The 23,429-nt window shown below is 46.4% G+C and overlaps 2 protein-coding genes across 4 annotated transcripts in view; both read left to right on the forward strand.

Moving 5' to 3' along the window:
• Window positions 1-4,165: 4,165 nt before the first annotated feature.
• Window positions 4,166-6,103, forward strand: LOC140615189 (lysine-specific demethylase 4D-like). The gene is made up of 2 exons (XM_072795071.1): window positions 4,166-5,236; window positions 5,964-6,103. The coding sequence occupies exon 1, from the start codon at window positions 4,380-4,382 to the stop codon at window positions 5,115-5,117; it is 738 nt and encodes a 245-aa protein (XP_072651172.1). The 5' UTR covers window positions 4,166-4,379; the 3' UTR covers window positions 5,118-5,236; window positions 5,964-6,103.
• Window positions 6,002-23,429, forward strand: part of ENDOD1 (endonuclease domain containing 1) — a 43,494-nt gene continuing 26,066 nt past the window's right edge. Inside the window, exon 1 of one of the 3 annotated variants that reach the window (XM_072795070.1) lies at window positions 6,002-6,141. In XM_072795070.1, coding sequence (XP_072651171.1) covers window positions 6,136-6,141 — 6 coding nt within the window. In that variant the 5' untranslated portion in view covers window positions 6,002-6,135. Of the gene's footprint in view, window positions 6,142-22,143; window positions 22,473-23,429 lie in introns of those variants that run through there. The other 2 variants (XM_072795068.1, XM_072795069.1) reach the window with 2 other exon arrangements.

Raw genomic sequence — 23,429 nt, forward strand, 5'->3', positions numbered from 1 at the left:
AAGAAAAAATTCAAAGTTTTAAAGCAAGCACAACATTGATAGAAAAACTTCATAAGTTGTATAATGAGAGCAAGTAATAGACAAATGTTATTTCTGAGCATACTAGCAAAAGTTTTAAATTAAAATTAGCTAAGAAAGGGAACTACATTATAAACATAACATAATGACTAATTAGGATTTATTGCAGGAAGGCAATGATGATTTAAAACATGAAAACGTGATAATATAACTTACCTTATTAATAGTTCCAAGAAAAAAAGCTATATGACCTTTTATGTGGATGCTGTTACTCATTTGACAAAACTCAACACTTCGTCTTGTTTCAAACACCCTCCCACACAAGAATCAATGAATAAACACTTCCTTGAAATGAAAGGAATCAACCATGTGATTAGAGGGTTGGAGCTTCCAATCCCAACTCCTTGACCTCCAGGCAGGCATGAGAGGCCGGAGGTTGGATAAATAGCCAATGGCTAATGAATGGCCATCTAGTTAACTATTTTAACTCCAAAGCCAGCATTTCACTGAACATAGAAAAATTTGAGACATTTATACCAGCAATTAAAATAGAATTGGACGTATCAGCCAATACAAAATATTAGAACTTTAAGTGTTGGAAGGGAAGTGATGAAATTAGTCTTTTTTTTTTTTTTTTTTTTTAAAGTAGGTATGAGTAAGTATCTGGAAAACCCAAGGAGGAAGCTAATTATATATTTTTTTTCTCTCTCTCTCTTACTCTACCATAGCATGGCTCTGTGCTGCCCAGATTTGACTTCTGGGGAAAAAAAATCTATCAAAACTTCATTTTTCATCTAAAATGAGTAGAAAAAAGGAGAGAACTGAGAGAACCAGACATTTGGTGATTCTCATTTATGTAAAAAAAAAATTGGGTATATTTCATGCAAACTGAAAGGGTAGTCAATTAAGGATTCTTAAGTCAAGATTTCAGAAAAGGTGAGGATGATCATAGGATGACTAAGTTGGGGTGAGGATAAAGATCATTTAAGAAAGGAGTGGAGGTGAATGAACTGAGAGGTCAGCTTGCTGAATGATATTAAGAAAACTTTTGCAACCTTCTATGTCTTTTTTAAAATTATTATTCTGTGTCTTTCTTGTTTATGTCAGTGGTCACCCATACCCAGTCACTACAGTTGACCCTGAACAACATGAGTTTGAACTTCGAGAGTCTATGTGTATGTGGATTTGTTCCAATAAATATAGTAGAATACTGGAAATGTATTTTCTCTTTCTTTTGATTCTTTCTTTCTTTCTTTCTTTCTTTCTTTCTTTCTTTCTTTCTTTCTTTCTTTTTCTTTCTTTCTTTCTTTCTCTCTCTCTCTCTCTCTCTCTTTCTTTCTTTCTTTTTTTTCTTATTAGAGAGAGAGTGCTAGCAGGGGACAGGTAGGGGCAGGGACAGAGAGAGAACCTTAGGCAGGCTCCTCACCCACCCCAGCCTGACGCAGGGCTCCATCTCTTGACCCTGCAATCATGACCTGAGCCCAAATCCAATTTGTCAATTAGTGTTAATTCTGCATTTGTCTTATCTTTCCCATGGAAAGAAACATCTTTTGATTCATTTTTCTCTTCTCCGTTGGACCTCTCTTGATACCTAAGCATTGTCGCCACTCAATTCATACTAATTTGAGTCCATGATTTACTGAAGTCAGCTAGCTAGGGTTTTTCATCTCTCCTGATTAAAAATTTCCCTGAATCCTTACCTTTTTTGTGGCTTTTAATTTTAACTCTCTCTTGAATTACAGTGAGGAGCCTTGGGATTGGATTAAGATACAAATGATTGAATTAAAATATTGTGGCAGTGTCCCTGGCTGGCTCAGTCAGTAGAAGTAGAGTTTACGACTCTTTATCCTGATCAGAGTCCTGAGTTTAAGCACTTCTGTGGGCATAGAGCTTATTTAAAAAATAAAAATAAAATAAAATGTTATTGGCTTATCACTCCATTCCTTTTCATTTTTGAAGATGACTCCAGTGAGAAAGCACTTTATGGGGCTGGGAGTGTCTTATTTGAAATCAGGATTTCAGATCAGTGGAAGATAGGCTATGTATTATTATGTTCTTTTTTTCTTATTAAATGTGTGAAATTGATAGAAAGGGAGAACTTCCTTTGTTAAAAGTTTAAAGCTTTTGTTTTCCAGTTGTAGGAACATATTTTAATTTTTGCTTTGGAAATCATGATAGATGGAGTTTCCATTTCTCCTGGATTAAAAATGCATACACACACACACACATGTGTGTGTGTGTGTATGCACATTTAGTTATAGATATATGTACACACATTTAGTTGTTGTCTCATGGGTGGTAACTAGTTTTGCTATGTTGTCATGTTAAAACTTTTTTTTTTTTTTTGAAGTTTTAAAGACAGAAGCATCTGGATAGCTCAGTGAGTTAAGCATCCGACTCTTGGTTTCAGCCCAGATCCTGATCTCAGAGTTATGAGATTGAGCCCAGAGTCAGGCTTTGTGCTGGGTATGGAGCCTGCTTAAGATTCTCTCTCCCTCTGCTCCCCGCTCCCCCCGCCCTGGCTCTCTCTCTCTCAAATAAAATAAATAAAATCTTAAAAAAAATTTGGGGGTGCCGGGGGGGGGGGTGCCTGCTTAATCTCCATTTAGCAGATGCCTTTGACTCAGATCACATGATCCCACAGCCCTGTGATCCAGCCCCATGTTAGGCTCCCTGCTCAGTGGGGAGTCTCCCTCTGCCACTTTCCCAGCTTATGTTCTCTTTCTCTCTCAAACAAACTAATTAATTTTAAAAAAGTTTTAAAGACAGATTTTATCAGGCAGTCTTTATTTTACGGGAACTTGAAGGAGTAGACCAGAGTTTGACATGAATGATTTTGGACGATATTGAGGGATTGGATAAGAATAGTTTGAGTGAATTTAGTTTTTGATGGAACACATAGAGCTATCAATTCATGCTGCTTCATTTTGAGGTTGCGTTCAAAGGGGAAAGCATATTTCCAGATCTTGGAAAATGCTTGTGTCAAATCAGGATTGCATATTATTGGACAATTTCCTGTTTAATCCTTCACCCTTGTTCTTTAAAAAGAACAAACAAACATGTAAAAGAGATTAAGGCAAGAACTATTTACATTTGAAATGGTGTCTAAAAATTTTAAATCTTACTTTTTATTTTGGTGATTAAGAACGTTTTTAAAATTTTTATCAAGTCTTCACACTCTTAAGACATGTGAGTTTTTGTACCTTTCTATCTTCAGGTTTGAAAGAAATATTTTTACCCCAAATAGTTTTTTTTTTAGTAAAATGATAAGAAACTGAGATTTACTAGCACTGAACAAGAATTTTGGGAATCTGATTGGTCTGCTGACAACAGAAGTATATTGGAGCTGATTAAATACAATTATTCCCTCAATTATATCTATCTTCAATAATATGTTTTGATTGAAATGCCAGTCAAAAAATTATCCTGTTTCCAGGATGCCTTGGTGGCTCAGTCAGTTAAGTGGCTGTCTTGGCTCAGGTCATGATCCCAGGGTCCTGTTGGGCTCTGTGCTCAGTGGGGAGACTGCTTCTGCCTCTTCTCTGCCTGCTGCTCTCCTTACTTGTGCTCTCCCTCCCTCTCTGTCACATAAACAAAATCTTTAAAAAAAAAATCCATTTCCTCTGTGCAAGAAACTTCTGAAAATAAGATTTAGTTCCTGAATGAATGAGAGATGTTCTTATAATTTCAGTTGCTTAAAAAGTTCAAGTTGGAATTGGTGGTGGTTCGTGACATATATGAGAGGTTTTATCATTGTAGTAATTAATACTTAGGTTTATATAATTGTGGTTTCCTGCAACCTTACTGCGTGGAGAACAGGCCTTGGGATTTGGAACTGTGATGCTTATTCATTTGAAACCATGGCATCTCAGGAACACGGCATCTAGAATCTAAGTCTTACAATAATGACATTTCATCCAGTAGTGCGAAACAGTTAAATATTTCAGAATTACGTTGCTGACTTGGAGTCGAATCACAGGCGCAGTAGTGGCCTGGCTAATAAACGGGGACCGGCTCGTCCAGGGCCGCTGCAATAGCCGCTCCTGTGCAGCAGGGGGCGAGGGGGAGCGCAGTCCGTCACCAAGTAACACCAAGGAGAAGGGCGGGCTGTGGGAAAACTCACCAGCTTGGGGGGGGGGGGGGGGGGGGGGCTATTGCATCACATCCAGACACAGGTGCGTTGAGAGGATCTGCAGCGAAAATATTTGAAGAAACGCTTATACGTCCGGCCAAATCACTCCGTTAAAAGTCAATGGCTCCTTATATGATCCAACTCTGAAACCTGGGAACCCCTCAGGACCGCTGGAGCAGGAGTGCGGCGCGTCATCGAGGGCGTCAACACCCCCTACCTGTACTTCGGCATGTGGAAGACCGCCTTCGCCTGGCACACGGAGGACATGGACCTGTACAGCATCAACTACCTGCACTTCGGGCAGCCCAAGACTTGGTACGCCGTGCCCCCCGAGCACGGCCAGCGCCTGGAACGCCTGGCCAGGGAGCTCTTCCCGGGCAGCGCCCGCACCTGCGAGGCCTTCCTGAGGCACAAGGTGGCTCTCATCTCGCCCACGGTCCTCAGGGACAGCGGGATCCCCTTCAGTCGGGTCACCCAGGAGGCTGGCGAGTTCATGGTGACGTTTCCCTACGGCTACCACTCTGGCTTCAACCACGGCTTCAACTGCGCAGAGGCCATCAACTTCGCCACCGCGCGCTGGATCGACTACGGCAAAGTGGCCTCTCAGTGCAGCTGCGGGGAGGCCAGGGTCACCTTCTCCATGGACGCCTTCGTGCGCATCCTGCAGCCTGAGCGCTATGAGCTGTGGAAGCGCGGGCAGGACCGGGCTGCTGTGGACCACACGGAGCCCACGGCCGCGGACAGCCGGGAGCTGAGCGCCTGGCGGGGCTTCTGCCCGGAGTCCCCAGCCAGCGGGCAGACGGGGTCCGCGTCAGCGTCTTCGGAACAGGAGGCTCTGCTCTCGGGGAGTCTGCTTCCAGGAGCCGACCGCCCACGCCGGGGCGAGATGCGCCTCTCGGTGGGCGCAAGGGGCCCAGCTCCGGCCCTGGGCTCGGCCCCCCCGCAGTGCTGGCGACCGGAGCCCTGACACCTGTCGTTGCGCTAAAGCTCCCACAGCCCCGAGTCCTTGAACGGCGCCTGGACCTCGTTTCCTCCCATCCCTCCCAGACTTTCCTGGTTGCCTCCTAGTGTCACGACGTGACGCAGGTAACAATCATTTGAGTTCTAGGCCAAAGCTGAATTTGCAAAGCACTACTATGTTTTGGACAGAGTTCTCCAAAAACGCCACTGAACTCTGCTGAATTCTGGATCCCTGGCCATTAGCAGCCTAAGTTCCCGATTTCCTTTGCACCTCTGAGCTTGTGGTTAGAAAGACTAGGTTTGGCATCAACCAGGTTGGAATCCTAGCTCTGTCACTCACGGCAACGTATGGGCCCTTGAGCAATTCACCCTCTCAGAGCTGCCGTGTCCTGCCTGTAATATGGGATCCTATGCCCACCTCACAGATTGCTGTGAGGATCTTCTTAGCTAATGCTTTAAGCCATCTTTTAACAGTGCCTGCCCAGTACTATCATAGGCCCAACTAACGGTAATTAACATTTTATCTTGACTGCTCCCGTAGGGACCACCTGGGAATATGGGCTCTGCATAATCTTTGGAAAAGTCTAGGTCAGAATGAGAAAGATTTTAGATGAGCTCTTAGAATAAAAATAGAAGAGAAAGTCCAAAGGACACCTATCATCACTATCTGGGAAGGGGGCTGAAAGTCATACTCATGATATTAAGACAAGAGCTTTGTCTGACCAGGGACTCATGTGTGTCAGTGTGTGTGTTGCCTCCTTCCGCTCTCCTGCAACTGTAAGGAGTGAAGCCTTTGTTTTTCTGGAGCAGCGAGGAAATGGGGAGGTAGACAATTTTCTCTGTCTCCACCCAGGCTTGGAGACAGAAGAAGGAGATGGTGTGTCCATGAAGAGGCAGGAAGATGGTGCTCGGTCCCTGGGAATGCACAGTGGGCAAGAAAGGAGACTTGGCGAAGCCTGCCTGGGCCTAGAGGGGTCAGATCTGCAAACTAACTACAGCAGAGACTCTGTGCCTTTCCTCATCAAATGCTGGTGAGGCTATTCTGAGAGGGACTTGTTTCTCTGAACAGACAACCAGAACTGTGGGGAGGCTCTGGTGTCTGGCAATGCCCAGCGTAGGGGCTGTGTGGGTTCTGCCTGCCTCCTGTTTGGGCTTTCGGTGTGAGACGGGCCTTGGGATGGTGGGTGACACAGCATCTTTGGGGTTGTGAGACTTGCCGTTGGCCAAGGAAGACAGTCAGTCCTGTGGGTGGAGAAAACTCTGTGGTAATTGGAGTTACGGGGGACATCTTGCAGCACATAAGATGCGACTTTAAAAGATTTAAGCCATTGCAGTGAAGACACCAGGAAGGGAGTTCGAGCACTGTAGTTAGGGCCTAGTCCTGGAGAGCATAAAGCTTTCTGCTTCAGCTTCTACCACTACCTGCCTCCCCACCTCTCTGCATTTCTGCACCTTCTGGCTACTTCAGCCCTCCCGTTAGGCCTGCTTCAGGCTGCTGGCTGTGACAGTTGAGCCAGGTGGCCTGGCCCTGGGCCACCCCCATGGTGTCGCTGGCCTGCGAGGCAGTCTCCTTTGGTCTAACTCCAGAGCTGCAAAGGCTTGCCGACCTCGCCATCACACAGACAGTGACTCCCCAGGGTGACTCCCGGGAAGGTTGGGTCTCTGCTTGTCCAGTACAGATGGCCTCTGTCCTCGGTACGGGAAATTCCAGGAAGGCTGTCACTCTGGATAGTTATCATGACTCTCTATTGATTCCTCTTCCCTACTTTCTCCCCTGTAGCTTCTGACTTTTCTTTTCTTTTGTAAGGTTTTATTTATTTATTCATGGGAGACACAGAGACAAAGAGGCAGAGGTAGAGGCAGAGGGAGAAACAGGCCCCCTACGGGGAGCCTGATATGGAACTCAATCCTTGGACCCCGGGATCATGACATGAGCTGAAGGCAGATGCTTAACCACTGAGCCACTCAGGTGCCCCCTGACTTTTCTTTTAATGGTAAAGGAAATAAATGATCTTGCTGTTGAGGTGGCTTCATACTTTCTCTCTGTCTACAAACTCAGTTCATCCGTATACCTGCTCTGGATGCATATGTGCAAAGTTGACTCTGAAGCATAATATATTTAGTAAAGCAAACCTTTCCCTAGTCACTGTTTTTCCCTTGCTAGCAGTGACTTAATGGGGAGAACCGGACCTAGAGTCAGGGAATGTCATTTGGATCTCTGCGGTGCCACCTCCTAGTCTGTGACCTGCAGCAAGAGCTCACTGATTTCCTGTGAGCCAAAATTATAGTGCAAGAGTTCTGTACAATGCTGTGGGATGTCCTTGTGAGGGACACTTAGGAGGCACTCAGTTCATTTGGATGTGCATCAAGCACCCTCACTGCCTCTAGGGCAAGCACAAGGTCAGGGACACACTCTCAGATTCTCTCTTTCCAAGCTGCTTGGTTCTACTGTGGTCCTCACAGGCTTACCGGTGACTTTTTTTTCCTTTTTTCTTTTTTTTAATGGACTTTATTATTAATTTTTTTGGAGTAGTTCACAGCAAAATGAAACAGAAAGTACAGAGACCCCCACATACCTCTTCCCAGCCCCCTCCACCAGCACCACACCAATGGGGTACAGTTGGTAGAATTGATGAATCTAGAGGCACCTGGGTGGCTCAGTTGATGAAGCATCTGCCCTAGGCCCAGGTCATGATCCTAGGTCATGAGTCCCTGGTCAGCAGAGAGCCTGCTTCTCCCTCTCCCTCTGCCCTTCCTCCCATTCATGCCCTCTCTCTCAAATAAGTAAATAAAATCTTAAAAAAAAAAAGATTGATGAATCTGCACTGACATATCAAACCATAGTTCCATTAGGGTTCACTCTTGGAGATGTTCATTCTGTGGGCTTGACAAACGTCTGATGTCACGTAGAGTTTTACTGCCTAAAAATCCTCTGTGCTCTGCCTTTTCTGCGCTTCCTCCTCCCAAACCCCTGGCAACCATGGATCTTTGTATTACCCTCATAGTTTTGCCTTTTCCAGAATGCCACATAGTTGACATCATACAATATGTAGCCTTTTTAGATTGACTTCTTTCACTTAGTCATATACATTTAGGCTTCCTCTGTGTCTGGTGGCTTCCTAGCTCATTTCTTTTTATTGCCAAATGATATCCATTGTATGAATATACTATTGTTTGTGTATCTACTCTCCTACTGAAGGTCATCTTCTAAGTCTTGGCAATTATGAATAAAACTACTGTAAAGATTTGTGTGCCAGTTTTTGTGTAGATGGACGTTTTCAGTTCACCGGGGTGAATATCAAGGAGTGCAGTTGCTGTATCACATGGTAAGAGTATATTTAGCTTTTAAAGAAAATGCCCAACTGTCCTCCACCTGTTATTTTTACTGGTAGAAAACGTACTATTTTTTTTTTCTCATGATCTACCACATACTTTACAAAAGGTCACATATGCTTGTTTGCAATTTCCACCCCTTCTCATGTTTGGCCTTGTAATGTTACCACGGCAAGGTCAAGATTTCATAAAGACTCAAGAACCAGAAGACCCAACCTTTATTCATGCTCCTACCCTGACTTGTTGAGCAATCTTTCAATAAGTTGGCTCTTTCCTCTGGCTCTCCACTTCGCTATTTAGGCAAAGGGAGTGCTTAACACATCACACCTGCACTGGAGGTTGCACACAAGTTCAGACCAGTGCAAACATGACTTGTGCTAAAGAAGTATTAGCTGTTACTGTTATTACTCAAAAGCCAAAACTTGTGAGACCAACATAAGAAACCGTACTTGACCACCACTTGTAGAGATTGGTGTTTGGGTCATGGGACTCCTGCAAGATTTATTAAAATGTTTCAGTTATGGATTTGTCTATCTGGACACTCTGCATTATTCAGGATTAACCATGGCACCATTTCAGTTTCCGTGTGTGAAAGGAGGCCTTTCTAGATGTTCAGAAATATCTTCAGCATGGTATTTATTTCACTGGATGGTGGCTATATATGGATTTGAAGTTGTTTCCCCCCCTCGATCCCAGTGCTTGTATTACCTTTCATCCCTTGAAGTAGGAAACCACCAACAGTTGCTAGGAACTGGCCACAGAGATAAGCCAAAAGGAAACTGATCTGAGTTGAACAGAATCGTGGTGAGGAACTGCCCCTCATCCAGCTGCCTGGCTGTCCTGCCCTGCACGCCAGCCTCTCACCCTGAAATTCCTCAACCTGTCCTTGTCTCTCACGGCTTCTCACTGTGGTGTGAGAGTGACACCCTTCTTACTACCTCAACAAGTGTTGGATATTAGAGAGATAAGCAATTTCAGGGAGGACGGGCAGGAGCAGAACTGATGGGGTGGAAGGGTATGTTGTTGCAGGGGCCACCCTACAAAAACCTAATGCTTGTATTGACAGGTTTCTACATTTTCTTTCATCGACTCTGGTATGCTGGCATCCAGTATCTCTGTGCTCTAACTGTTCGGGGTCTCTCTCCACTGCCACCCCTTCCCCCCCGCACCCCCGTGCCAGACAAGCTCTACATCCAGGCCCGTAGACCTCAGAGAGCATGTTGTCTCTGACCCATCTCTCAGAGCCTCTTCTCAAAAGATTCACATCCTGTGTGAATGGCCCTTTCCGGGCCCATTCATTTGTTCCATCATTCATTCAGGATGGTTACTGGGCACTTACTGTGTACCAGACACAGTTCTTGGAATCAGGGACACAACAGTAAAAAGGCAAACTTTCAACCCCCCTGGAGCTTAGATTCTCATTATGTAGAGTGACATGTAGAAACATATCACGTAGTCCTAAGGACTATGAGGAAAAGGAATGCAGAAAGAGGGGTTAGGGGGTGACAGGGCTGCTATCTTTGATAGGACGGCCTTTTTAGGGATGTGGGAAGAGATCTTGAGAAGGTCTCTTGGGGATATGGTCTTCCAGTGTGCCCTGAGGACCTGGGAGTCAGGACATCATTATAGGCAGAGGGACGACCTGTGTAAATGCCCTGAGGCGGGAGCATCCTTAATGCGCTTACAAATTAGCAAAGGAGGTGAAGAGCAGAAGTGTGGACTGGGAGCCTAGCCAGGGGTCTATACTGGGGGATAGGCACAGAATATCCTTACGCAGTTAATGCATTCCACTCTAGAAGACTACCGAGTGACTGTGATGGTTGGTATTTCAGGTAAGCAGAGGTTAGAAGAATTTGGGGACCAGAGAAACTTTGAAATCACTCATAACTCACAGCCAACCCTGGAAATGGCTCTGTCTGTCCTACCAAATGCAAATCCTGAGAGCAGGAGTTTCATATGCTTTGATTTCCTGCTGTATCAGGTAACGTGGAATGTGTCAGACTCTCAGTCGGAACTTTAGACTTGCGCTGTAATTGGGTGGCACTCCAGCAGGAACGGCAGGTCCCTAGCATTCACTAAGTTAACAGCCGAATGGTGTGCAGTCCATATTCTGGAGTTTTGCTGAGGCCCATATTTGAATAATGCAAGGGGCTCTGAAGCTAGTGTGAAGGAAGGAGACACCTCGCTCTTGGGGCGCCTGCAGCAGGAGTTTTCTAGCAAAACGGCTACCAGGTGGATGGTCAGGCATGAGAGTTGAACAGCGGTTGATTTAGAGTGAGGCTATGCACAGGAAAATCCCAGATCAAGATAAGTTTAATATTCAAGAAAGTGCCAGCATTAGGAATTGGTGAAGATGCCAGGATCCATTCCCTGTGAATGTCAAAGGTCTACTGAGTAAGTTTCTCCTTCCTGAGAAACTCCTTAGGAACAAGTTGTCCTAACCTTACTTCTCTTGTGGTGATATCATTTTGGCTGTACTTACCCATGACCCCCTAGGACCCTAAGAACTTTATTTTACCTCTGGTTTATCTTGCGGATTACAGCAGATTAATACAGTTGGTTATTACCTCTCTTGGTTTTCTCTGTATGGTGACAACTCAATGAGTATTGTTGGTTGAATGGACACACCACCAATAGAATTGAAAAAAGGATTAACATCATAAGAAACAGCTAAAATGAATGAACAGTCTCTATGATGGCATTATCGCTTTCGCATTAATTATGTTTTAAAATGAGACATCCAGTTCTAAGCTAGAGGATTGAAATAACTTGCAGAGTCAGAGATAAACTCTGTCTCATATTCCAAAGACAATTCATTCGTTCATTCACTCAACAAACATTGTTAAGCACCATCCCTGCCTGGCACTGCACTAGGTGCTCAGAATACAACATAATATGGAGTTTATGATCTGGTTGGAGACACAGACAAGCAGTAGGCAGTTTCTCCATACCACAGCTTCTTCTCAGCAACCATAACGATATCCAGGCTCTCCCCAAGCCACTGGTTTTATTTATTTATATTTTTAAAAGATTTTATCTATTTATTTGAGTGAGAGAGAGAAAGACAGCGCACAAGCAAGGGGAGTGGCAGGTAGAGGGAGAGGGAGAAGCAGGCTCCTCTCTGAATAGGGAGCCCAATGCTATGCTGGGCTCAATCATTTAAATTCCATTTCCTGTGTTCCATTCTGTCCCTCACTATTTCCCCCACCGTCACCCAGCTATGGACTGAATGTGCCCCTCAAAATACACATACTGAAACCCTAATCCCCAGTATGATGGTATTTGCAGATGGGACCTTGGTAAGTGATTAGGTCATGAGGGTGGAACCCTCATGAATGGATTAATGCCCATCTAAGAAGAGACCCAAGAGAGATGATTTTGCTCTCCACCATCTGAAGATACAGCAAGAAGCTGGCAGTCTGTAAATCAGAAAGTGGGTCCTCATCGAGAATACGGCCATGTTGGCACCCTGATCTCAGACTTCCAGCCTCTAGAACTGTGAGAAATAAATGTCAAGACACCCAGTTTATAGTATTTTGTTACAACAGCCTGAATGGACAAAGGCACTCCTAATCTGCTTCTGTAGTTCACACTGGTTACCTAGAGAAAGGTAAGAGAAGGAGCTAAAGAGACAGGGAACACAGCTACAATATTGAATGTGTGCTGTGTGCCAGGAACACTGACTTGCAGCGTATATACATCATTCATTTTTCCTTCCAAGAGGTCAGTCTGTGGAGTCAAGCTGATGGAGATGTGAAGCCCAGCTCTGCCATGGGCAGGTGACTCACAACTCTGAGGCCCTGGCTCCCTGGAGAGATGGTGTAGCAGAGTGGTACCCAGCACACACCCAGCACTGTGCTTATGAATGGTGACCTTGGTGAGCTGCTTCATCTCTGTTTCAGCTTCCTCTTCCTGAGGATGGAAATGATAATAGCCTTACAAGAGGGGTCGTGAAGATCAAATAAGTCAATATAAGTAAAACTGTAGTAACCAACTCAAAGTTAAGAACAAGCTATTCAATCACAACTTCTTGTTGAATTTTTTTTTTTTCAAAAAAACTGTAACAACAACACAGCGTTTGGCAAAAAGCACACGATAGGTGTGCCTGGGTGGCTCAGTCGGTTGAGTGTTCGACTCTTGGTTTTGGCTCAGGTCATGATCTCATGAGTTTGTGGGATCAAGCCCCGGGAAGGCAAAGGGCTCCGCACTCAGTGGGGAGTCTGCTTGAGGATTCTCTCCCTCTGCCCCCTCCCCCTACTTGCTTGCACACTCTCTCTCTGTCTCAAAGAAATACATAAATTTTTTTAAAGGCATACAGCAACGCCTAGCTATTACTGATGTTCCTATTATTTTATATTACTTCAATGACATTATTGTTACCTTTATTTTTTTGTGATTACTATTATTTCAGACTTCGAAGTGACAGGCCTTTGGTCTCAGACCCTTGCTAAAATACTTGAAAACAATGACAAAGGAAAAGGGCTATCGCTTCCTGTCACTCACAGTATGGTCTAGATCCACAGTGTGGACATGGCCTTTGAGCCTGGTAGACTCCAGCCCAGACCTATGACTCAGGATCTGAATTTTTAACTGGATTCCGGATGAGTCACAGGCAAGCTTATGGTTGAAAGCGTTGCTCCAGCATCCTGGTTCTCAACACATTGGAGTATATCTGAAACATACTGATGTCTGGATGCCCTCTCCCTACCCCCATCTCCACCCCCTAAGTTCATTTTAATGGCCAGAGTACAAAATTTTGAAAGTTCCCTGGGCAACACCCATGTGTATCCAAGATGAGGACCACCCATCTAGCATTTGGTCCCCAGGGAAGTAGGCTGCAAGGGGTGTTGGAAGTTCAGTTTCGTCAGCAGGTGCCAGTGAGAGTTCTGGTTTGTTTTCTTTCTCTTCAGGCCCAGGGGAAGAATGAAGGGACACAGAGAGGACAGATTCTTCTCTCCCTGCCCCCGCCATTCCCGTCTTCATTCCAGGGCACAGGACACGTGACAAGGCTCTGTGCAGGCTTCTTGGCCAACGTTTCTGTTTCTCTTTGTTGCAAGTCACGGTGTCCAGACTGTGTTGGCTCCCACTGTCCCCTTCATTCAAGTCACAGGGCCTGGCTTTTCAGCTGTGGGAGCTTGTATTTCTTTGAGGTGGGGTCCTTCTCTTTCCATCCATTCCTGCCCACTGCTCATGGCACCCAGAGGCTGTCTGGTTGGAGAAAACCCAGTCAGAGATCTCCTGACCTTTCCCGTGAGACCCTTGACCCCTGGTGGAAAATTCACACTCTCCCTGGGCATGTGACTCATCTAAGTGAGTATTACTGTCCAGGTGTTGGTTTTTGCCCCACAGTAAGACCTCCCTGGCATCAGCCTACTATCATTTTTGGGGAGTGAGGATCATGGGGCTGTCATTTGCTGAATTTTCCAGAGTAGCTGGCAACTTGTAATTTTAGGAAAAAGTTTTAGGGGTAAAAAGTCTTCAAGTCTTTAAATTTTGGCAACTGATTTAAAAACTTATAAGCCCTGAAGGCCAAATTAAACATTTTTGGAGGCCAGAGTTGGCCCATGTGGTCTCTGAAACATGCCCCCTCTTCTAAACAGCCATTTTGGGCTGCAGAGATTCCACAATCGTGGCGACTCCCCTAAGTGATGTCACCCTACCTTTGGAGCTGGTAAAAAAGAGTTCTTGAAGTCATGTGACCGAATTTGTAATTCAGATGACTTGTTAGTTCAGTAGACCCTCTGCACACCTTCCATTTGCCTAGACCTAAGTATGGCTGTCTCTGACTCCCACCATCTAAGACATTTGTCTGTCCTAGGATCTCAGGGCACCTCTCTGCCTGACTTGGGGCCAGACGGTGCAGGGGTTGCGCAGAGTATGTGCATTTCCCTGGGACAGCAGGACAGAAGGGAAGAGGAGAAAATTTATCCCCTTGACTCCTCTCTCTTCCTTCATCTCTCTCCCCTGGATCACACACCACCCAGCAGTTGACAGAGCTCCTTGTTTTATGCTGCCACATCTCTGCTATGACTGAATGTTTCTCCCTCAATATTCTCTTTATACAAGATGATGTGACTTGTGTTTGTTGCTAATATTAGAATTGCAACAGATGCCCTCATTGTTGGGCTCTGGGTACATGTGGAGCAAATTAATAAAGCCAAGGCACAGGCCTCAAATGCCCAGGGACTTTATTAGCAGAACCTGTTGTAAGAGCAGGGGGCTCACATAGCGTTGGGCAAGGTGAAGGGGACAGGCCTATGGGAGACCCAGGACCCCAGTCCACAGTCTAAATGCATTTGGAAGTGTAGGTAGAGCTCTTGGGGGAAGTGGGCAGGAGCACAAAACATCAAGAAGAGTCATCTTCACATGGAGACAAGCAGTAATACTGTCCAGCAAAACTGTTGCCACCTACTCACCACTGATGGCCAAAATTAGGACCTAGGGAAGCTAGCTAACCAACCAAGGGAGACAGTTCGATGAATATGGCCAATGTTATGCTTCTTACTGCTCCTTTCCACTTTTCTCAATAAAGCCTTTTTTAGACAGATCCAAGGAGGGTGGTTACATACCATGAACCTCTTGGGTTTTAGCATGAATGTGGAATAGTTTAATTGCCTTAGTGTATGTAAATTAGTCGTGCATGGTAATCAGTGGTGTCTTAGGATGACATTTACTCACTGAATCTGTCGGCACCTTGACCTTGGACTTCCTAGCCTCTGAAACTGTGAGAAATAAATGTTTATTGTTTACAAGTCACCTAGTATGTGATATTTTGTTACAGCGGCCAGAACAGACTACTGCAAATGCTAGATAATACTAACATTAATAACATTAATATTAATTTAGTGATAATATTAGCTTGTCTTGTTAGGCAAGACAACCAAGACAAGCAGTTTATCTGTATCTAGAGAGTGTGGATTTGAGTCTTCTTGCTTCATCAGAGCCTCTGGGTCATGTTTGTATTATAAAGAATGGCCAAGTGCCTTGGTGACTTATGAACAACTAGCAGAAAGGAAATCTTCCCAAGAGTTTTTCTAAAATTTATACTTACTAATTTAGTGGTTTCTAAATTTAGTATTATTTGCTTTGTTTATCTATTTATTTATTTTTTGAGAGTGTGTCTGGGCACGGGAGCCTTTGAGCAGTGGGGGTGGGGAGGGGCAGAAGGAGAGAATCTTAAGCAGACTCCATGCTGACCACGGAGCCCTTGGGGCCTCAACCTCACCACCCTGAAATCATGACGTGAATGGAAATCAAGAGTCAGACACAATAAATTGAGCCATTCCCGTGCCCCCAATATTATTTGTTTTAAAAATGTGTTTTCTTGGGATGCTTGGATGGCTTAGTTGGTTAAACGTCGGACTCTTGATTTAGGCTCAGGTCATGTTTTCAAGGTTGTGAGTTTGAGCCCCTAATGGGCTCCCCGCTCAGCATGGAGTCTGCTTAAGATCTTTCTCTCTCTCCCTCTGTCCCTCCCCACCCCTTCATGCGCTCTCTCTCTAAAAACAAAGTGTTTTCTCTTGTAAGGTATTTTCTCTATTTAAAATCTAAAATCAAAAATAGAATAACATAATTTTACTCATCCTATCATGCAGAGACAATTCCTGAATTATCAGTCTTTCATTTTTTGCATATGTTCACACAGTGTGATCATGCCATGTATTCAGTTGTTTATTCTTTTTCTAATGTTTCTTTCTATTATAAACATTTTAATAGAACTTGTTACTTTTTTTTCCTGGAAAGTTTTTTTTTATTCCAGTGTAGTTAATATATAGTATTATATTGGTTTCAGGTGTACAATATAGTGATTTAAAACTTCCATACATCCCCTGGTGCTCATCACAAGTGTATCCTTAATCCCCATCACCTATTTCACCCATCCCTCCTCCCCTCTAGGAACCACTAGTTTGTTCTCTGTAGTTTAGAGTGTGTTTTTGGTTTGTCTTTTTTTTCCTTTGTTTTGTTTTTTAAATTCCATATATGAGTGAAATCATACGGTATTTGCCTTTTTCTAACTGACTTATTTCGCTTGGCATTCTACTCTCTAGATATATCCATTTTGTTGCAAATGGCAAGATTCTTTTTTGTGGCTGAATAATATTCCATTGTATATATCTCCAGATCTTCTTTATCCACTCATCTATTGATGGATACTTGGGCTGCTTCCATTATTTGGCTGTTGTAAATAATGCTGCAATAAACATAGGAGGGCATATATTCCTTCACATTAGTGTTTTTGTATTTTTGTGGGGGGATAAATACCTAGTAGTCTGATTACTGGGTCATATGGTAGTTCTATTTTTAATTACTGTCTTCCACAGTGGCTGCATCAGTTTGCATTCCCATCAACAGTCCATCAGGGTTCCTTTTTCTGCACATCTTTGTCAACACTTGTTGTTTTTTGTATTTTGCATTTTGCATTTTAGCCATTCTGACAGGTGTGAGGTAATATCTCATTGTGGTTTGATTTGTAATGATGAGTGATGTTGGGCATCTTTTTATGTCTGTTGACCATCTCTGGAGAAATGTCTATTCATGTCTTCTGCCCATCATTTAGTTGGATTAGTTGGTTTCTTTGGTGGTGAGTTGTATAAGTTCTTTATATATTTTCGATATAACCCTCTATCGGATATGTCATTTGCAAATATTTTCTCCCATTCAATAGGTTGGCTTTTAGCTTTGTTGGTACTTTACTTTGATGTGCATAAACCTTTTATTTTGATGTAGTCCCAATAATTTAGCTTTGCTTTTGTTTCTCAGGGGACATATCTAGAAAGATGCTGTTACAACCAATGTCAGAGAAATTATTGCCTGTGCTGTCTTCTATGATTTTTATAGTTTTAGGTCTTACATTTAGGCCCTTAATCCATTTTGAGTTTATTTTTGTGTATAGTGTAAGAAACTGGTCCAGTTTCATTCTTTTCCATGTGGCTATCCAGTGTTCCCAATACCATTTGTTGAAGAGATTGTCTTTTCTCCATTTTATATTCTTGCCTCCTTTGTTGAAGATTAATTGACTGTATAATTGTGGCTTTATCTGAGCTCTCTACTCTGTCCCATTGATCTATGTCTATTTTTGTGTCAGTACCATACTGCTTTGATTAACACAGCTTTGTTATGTAATTTAACACCTGCAATTGTGTTAGCTCCAGCTTTGTTTTCCTTTTTCAAGATTGCTTTTGTTTTTGTCGTTCCATATGTATTTTAAGATTGTTTGTTCTAATTCTGTGAAAAATGCTGTTGGTATTTTGATAAGGATTGCATTAAATCTGTAGGTAGCTTTGGGTAGTATGGACATTTGAACAATATTGCTTCTCCCAGTCCATGAGCATGGAATATCTTTCCATTTGTTTGTGTCATCTTGAATTTCTTTCATCAATGTTTTATAGTTTTCAGAGTACAGGTCTTCAACTTCTGTCCTTAAATTTATTTCTGGATATTTTATTATTTTTAGTGCAGTTGGAACACAGAATTGTTTTCTTAGTTTCTCTTTCTATTGCTTCATTTTTAGTATATAGAAATACAACGGATCTCTGTACATTGATTTTGTATTCTGAGACTTTACTGCACTCATTTATCAGTTCTAGTAGTTTTTTTTGGATGAGTCTTTAGGGTTTTCTATATATAGTAACATGTCATCTACAAATAGTGTGAGTTTTACTTCTTCCTGAACAATTTGGATGCCTTTTATTTCCTTTTCCTGTCTGACAGCTGTTGGAAAGGTTATTTTTTTTAACTTTCTTAATACAAAGGACATATACATTTGTTCTAGATAAATAGAAATATACAAATTAGTCACAATGAAGAAAATTAAAAATATGAAAGTTTAATATAGAATGTTCTGCATTCTCATATTGAGAGTTGAATACATTTTAAAATGCATGACTTACACTCAATGAAGCATGGTGTATTTAATGCATGTTACACTTAACACTAGGAGGTACATGCTACCATTGTCCTCATTTATAGATGAGAAACTTGAGGCACAGAGAAGTTCAACAATTTGCCCAAGATCACAAAGCCAGTGAGAGGATCCAGCATTTGAACTCAGACAGTCTCACTCCAGAGTTCAAGCTCATAACCACTACACTTTTCTCCCTATAGGTACGGAAAGCCAAAAAAAAAGCTTCAGAAAAATCTATTTTTATTTTTATCTATTAATTCTTTTTATTGAGGTATATCAGATAAAATTTTAAAAAGATTTTTATTTATTTATTTTAGCGCGGGCGTTGGAAGCACACATGCACAGGGGAGGGGGAGAGAAAGCAAGAGTGGGGGAAGGGGCAGAGGGAGAAGCAGACTCCCCACTGAGGAGGGAGCCTGATTCAGGCTCCATCCTATGACCCTGGGATCATGACCTGAGCCAAAGGCAGACGCCTAACCAACTGAGCCAGCCAGGCACACTTGAGGTGTATCAGATAAATTAAGTATTTCTCCACTTATGGTGTTCAAAGTTATTCCTGCCTGAAGTAATCCTTTAACATCTGGACAAATATCCAGAAAGCAGTTGAACAACCCAGAAATGCCCAGCAGTTCCCTGGGCTGGGTGAATTTTTTTGGAGGGGGTGAATTTTTTTAATTCAGGCCCATGGGGAGCCAGTATGTATGTGCACACATGGATGTTGCTTCCATGAGAAGAGAAGTTGTCTAATTATTACTTTTAGACATCATCTAAAGTTTAGCTTTGCTAGAAAGAAGACAGTTCTGCCCCAAGTTTAGGTGAGCATCAACTTTCTGCTCGTTTGGGTGTCAACAGCCCTTGGACTCCGAAGCTTTCTGCCACTCACTGGAGTGGTGAGCCAGGCCTGCTTTCTTGGTTTAGTCATTAATAGGCAAAGAAATCAGGCATTCTAATCCAAACAGGAGCTACTTCTCAGCCTCCTCATCTCTCCTAGAGATCTAAATGAGGTTAACTTCCTCATTATTTGTTGATTTTGTACAAGTGCTAGATGATCCAGAGAGGAGAGCCAAAGAAATTGGCTAAAAATTAATTATGATTCTAGTTTGTGAGCCATTGTTTCAACAGGTCTCCTCATTAAGTGTGATTTTCCAGTGTACCCATTGTCTTTCTAGAGCTTCTTCTCCCCTGGTTAGCCTTCTGGGCCCTCATAGCATGTAGCACTTCCTCTACTGTCTTGTAATTGCTTATGTGTCTTCCCTGCCTATTTCTGTCCTGTGGTGCATCGATGCATGCCAACCTTGCATTGGAAAGCAGTCGATGTTATAGAAAGTTCCCAGCATTGCCTTCTCTGCTCTGAGGCACAGCAGGTGCCCAGGATCTGTTACCTTCTGCTTTGTGTCCTGATGACCTGTGTAATCAGATGGTAGCTCGAGTGCCACACCAGGAGAGCAGGCATCCCATCTGACTTTGCTCCCCATGAATCCTCAACATCTAGCACAAAGGCTGCTCACGGTGTTTTTTTTTTTTTTTTTTTTTTTAAGATTTTATTTATTGGGATCCCTGGGTGGCGCAGCGGTTTGGCACCTGCCTTTGGCCCAGGGTGTGATCCTGGAGACCCGGAATCGAATCCCACATCGGGCTCCCGGTGCATGGAGCCTGCTTCTCCCTCTGCCTGTGTCTCTGCCTCTCTCTCTCTCTCTGTGTGTGACTATCATAAATAAATAAAAAAATAAAAAAAAAGATTTTATTTATTTATTCATGAGAGATACAGGGAGAGAGGCAGAGACACAGGCAGAGGGAGATGCAGGCTCCCTGTGGGGACCCGGATGTGGGACTCGATCCCAGGACCCTGGGACAGGGCAGGCAGACGCTTAACCACTGAGCCACCCAGGCATCCCCATAATAGATGTTTTAAAAATATTTGAAAATGAATGAAGGAGCTAGAGCAATGAGAATTCACATAAAGTTGGGTGGAAGCAGGGTTTTTGCTTTCATTCATTCATTTCCTGACTCATTACCCTGTAACAGGCACTATGTGTATTTCTAAGGGGGAGGGTAAAAGTTTGGTACAAGCTGATATACTGGGCTGGGCAGGCACAGTTGAATGGGGCCCTTAACCTCATGTAGGGCAGTGGCAGGGGCAGGGGAGGGCAAGCTTGTCAGGAAGGTGGGTGGTTTGTGGAACTAATGTTTAACCAGATCATTAGTTGGGGGGTGTAAATGAAAGGGGTGAAAGGACAGGAATGTGGGAGTGGTGGGAAGTCCAGCCCAGCAGAAGCAGTTTATGAGGCCCGAGAATGAGCGTTGCCATTTGAGGAACGGCAAAGAATCCAATACTGCTTAGTACTGCTGAGCGTTTAGGGGGTCGGTGGGAGGCTGGAGCTGAGGGGTGGGGTGGGGGTGTGCAGATCTCAGTGGTCACAGGGTCAGGTAGGGGGAGACGGGTGGCATCCTTGGGCAAGTGGAGAGCAGCTGAACAGCTGTAAGAGTTGAGTGACATCAGATTTATTTTAGGAAGTCACTGAAGCTGGAGAATGAATTGGAGGGGATGAAGGGATATGAATTGGGTGAGTTTAGGCTGGCTTGGTTTAAGGTGGTGATGGGGGTGGCCAGGGAGGAACTGTCAGCAGAGCACAGAGGTGGGAACGGGGGCGTGGAGAAGTACCTAGTTTGCGTCCTGTTTTCAAACAAATTGGAAAAAGCCCCAGCCAACTGGATTGTAAATACAATGTCATTTTATTCCACCTCCGCCAGAGGAAAGAGGAAAAGTGATGCTCTTTGCCGAAGACTGTGCACTGATGTTCCACCGAGGGATGAGTGCAGAGGTCCAACAGGGTCCGGTTTGAAGATCCCTCCCCTGTGAGACGAGACGAGAGTCGGTAGCAAAGAGGAAGCCGAGGCGATCGCCTGGGAGAGAGCAGGGAACGCGGCTGCAGCGCGCACCAGCCCCACGGAGGCCGCGGCCTGGAGGCCCGGAGCGGGCGGCCCTGAGAGCTCGCCGGGGCCAGCCACGGGCACCCTGTGGCCCAGGACCTAGGCGCGAGGGCTGGGCCATTTACAGGAGTGAGCTCGATCTTAGCACGAAATGTTCTCTTTGGAAGGGGTCCAGTTTCTCAATGCTCCATATTCCGTTTTTAATTATTCTTTTAATAACCCGCTTCTGTGATTAAGGGCAGGCTCTCCGGGGAGGCCGCGGGCTCCGCGCGGGGGTGAAGGGCCCAACCCGGGCCGGTGACGGGGCGCTGCCCCCGGTGAGGAACCGAACCCCGACCCAACGCGCACACGGGCCGGGGACGCCCCTTCCGGGCGCCGGTGGTGGTTCTCGGCCTGGCAGCGGGGCCGCCCGGGAGGGACTCCGACGGCGCGACCGCTCCGGTGGAGCCTCGCGGCCCCGCCCCGCCTTTCCCTCGTCTGCGCTCGGGCTCGGTGCGCGCTCGCCCCACGGCCGCGGCCCGGGCCTCCCGCCGCCCTCGGCACCCTGCGGCCCCGGACCGCCCCCGCCGCCTCGGAGGTGCCCCCGGGCTCGCGCGCAGGGAGGGGGCGGGGCGGGGCGGGGCGGGGCGGGGCCCGGGGGCGCCGCCGCCGCCATCTTCGGCGCGGGCGGGAGGGAGGCGGGGAGGCGGGGCCTCGACCTCGGGCCCGCCCCGCCCCGCCCCGCCCCGCCCCGCCCCGCTCAGCACTTGCCCCGCCGCGCCGCGCCCGGGTTCCCGGGTTCCCGCTTCCCGCTGCGGCCCGGACCGCAGAGCCCCGCGCCCCCGGCCCCCCGCGCCCCCGGCCCCCCGCGCCCCCGGCGCCCCGCGCCCCCGGCCCCGCCCCGAGGCGGCCATGCGGGCTGCGCGCTGGCTGGCGCTGGGCGGCCTCCTCGCCCTGGCGGGGCCGCTGGACGGCCGGCTCGTGGGCCCGGAGGAAGCCGGCTTCGGCGAGTGCGACCGCTTCTTCTACGCCGGGACCCCGCCCGCGGGGCTGGAGGCCGCGGCCCACCTGAAGGTCTGTCAGCGCTTCGGGGGCGCCGAGCGCTTCGCCACCCTGTACAGCGGCCGGGCCCGCGCCCCCGTGTTCTCGGCGTTCCGCGCCCCCGCGCGCCCCCCGGCCGCCCGCGCCGAGCCCCGCTGGCTGGTGGAGCCGCAGGTGAGCCCGGGCTGCGAGCCGCCCCGCCCCGCCCCGCGCCCGCGCCGGCGCCCCCGCCCCCGCCCCCGCCGAGGCCGCAGCGGCCCTGCCCCCGCGCGGAGACCCTCCCCTTGGTTCCGGGGCAGACGTCTCGGCGGCTCCTCCGCGGGGCCAGGCCGGGCGCTCACCGGCCCCAGCGCGGCGCTGCCGCAGCTCCCGGGCCTGGGGGGGCGGGCGGGCAGTTCATGCCCATTTTGCGGACGAGGAGGTGAAGGCCCCGGGGAGGGACGAGGCCTGTGGAGGCCTCCCCAGCCGGTGAGATGGGCCCGGCGTTTAGGCCAGGTCGCTGCCCTTTCCGCTGTGGAAAACCTTCTCTTCTGTGGGCCGCCTGGGCCTGAAAACCCGTGATGCGCAGGACATCGAATAAATTCCATATGAGGTCGCGTTGAGTTAGGACAATAGAGGTACTTTTTTTTTTCTTTTTTTTTTTTAGAGGAACATATTTTTAGAAATGCTATGGGATAGTAACAAATGGTAGGGAAACCATCTCCAACTACTGGGAAGGGCGAACTAGTTTTACGTGACTCCTCACGTCTGTATTACCAGACCACTTGGAGACGTGTCATGAGTGCTCCGTACTGGCGGGTGAGGGTGACCGAACACTGCGGAAGGTCCCCAGAGGCCCTGCTCAACCTGCCTCAACACATCCCGCCCCACCTCTGCTTCTCTGGCCTCCTTCCCACAGACCCAGCCAGGCTCCCCTTTGGCGGGCCCTTCCCCTCTCACCAGCCTCCCACTGGGTCCTGCACCTGCCCCAGCCTCAGTGGCCACCCTAGCAGGGGGCAGAGCTACTCACTCAGCCCACCCACTCCTGATGGCCACGGCTGGCCAGTACCACATGGGTGAACAGACTGTGGCTTTCAGGTGCTTCATTCAGAGCCCTGGGTTATGGTTTCTGTAATGTCATTCAGATATTTC

The sequence above is a fragment of the Canis lupus genome, chromosome 23 (genome assembly GCF_048164855.1).
Source record: "Canis lupus baileyi chromosome 23, mCanLup2.hap1, whole genome shotgun sequence".
Classification (NCBI taxonomy): Eukaryota; Metazoa; Chordata; class Mammalia; order Carnivora; family Canidae; genus Canis; species Canis lupus.

What these genes read in the sequence shown, in the direction of transcription:
- LOC140615189 (XM_072795071.1), top strand. Translation starts at nt 4,380, where the DNA reads ATGTGGAAGACCGCCTTCGCCTGGCACACGGAGGACATGGACCTGTAC.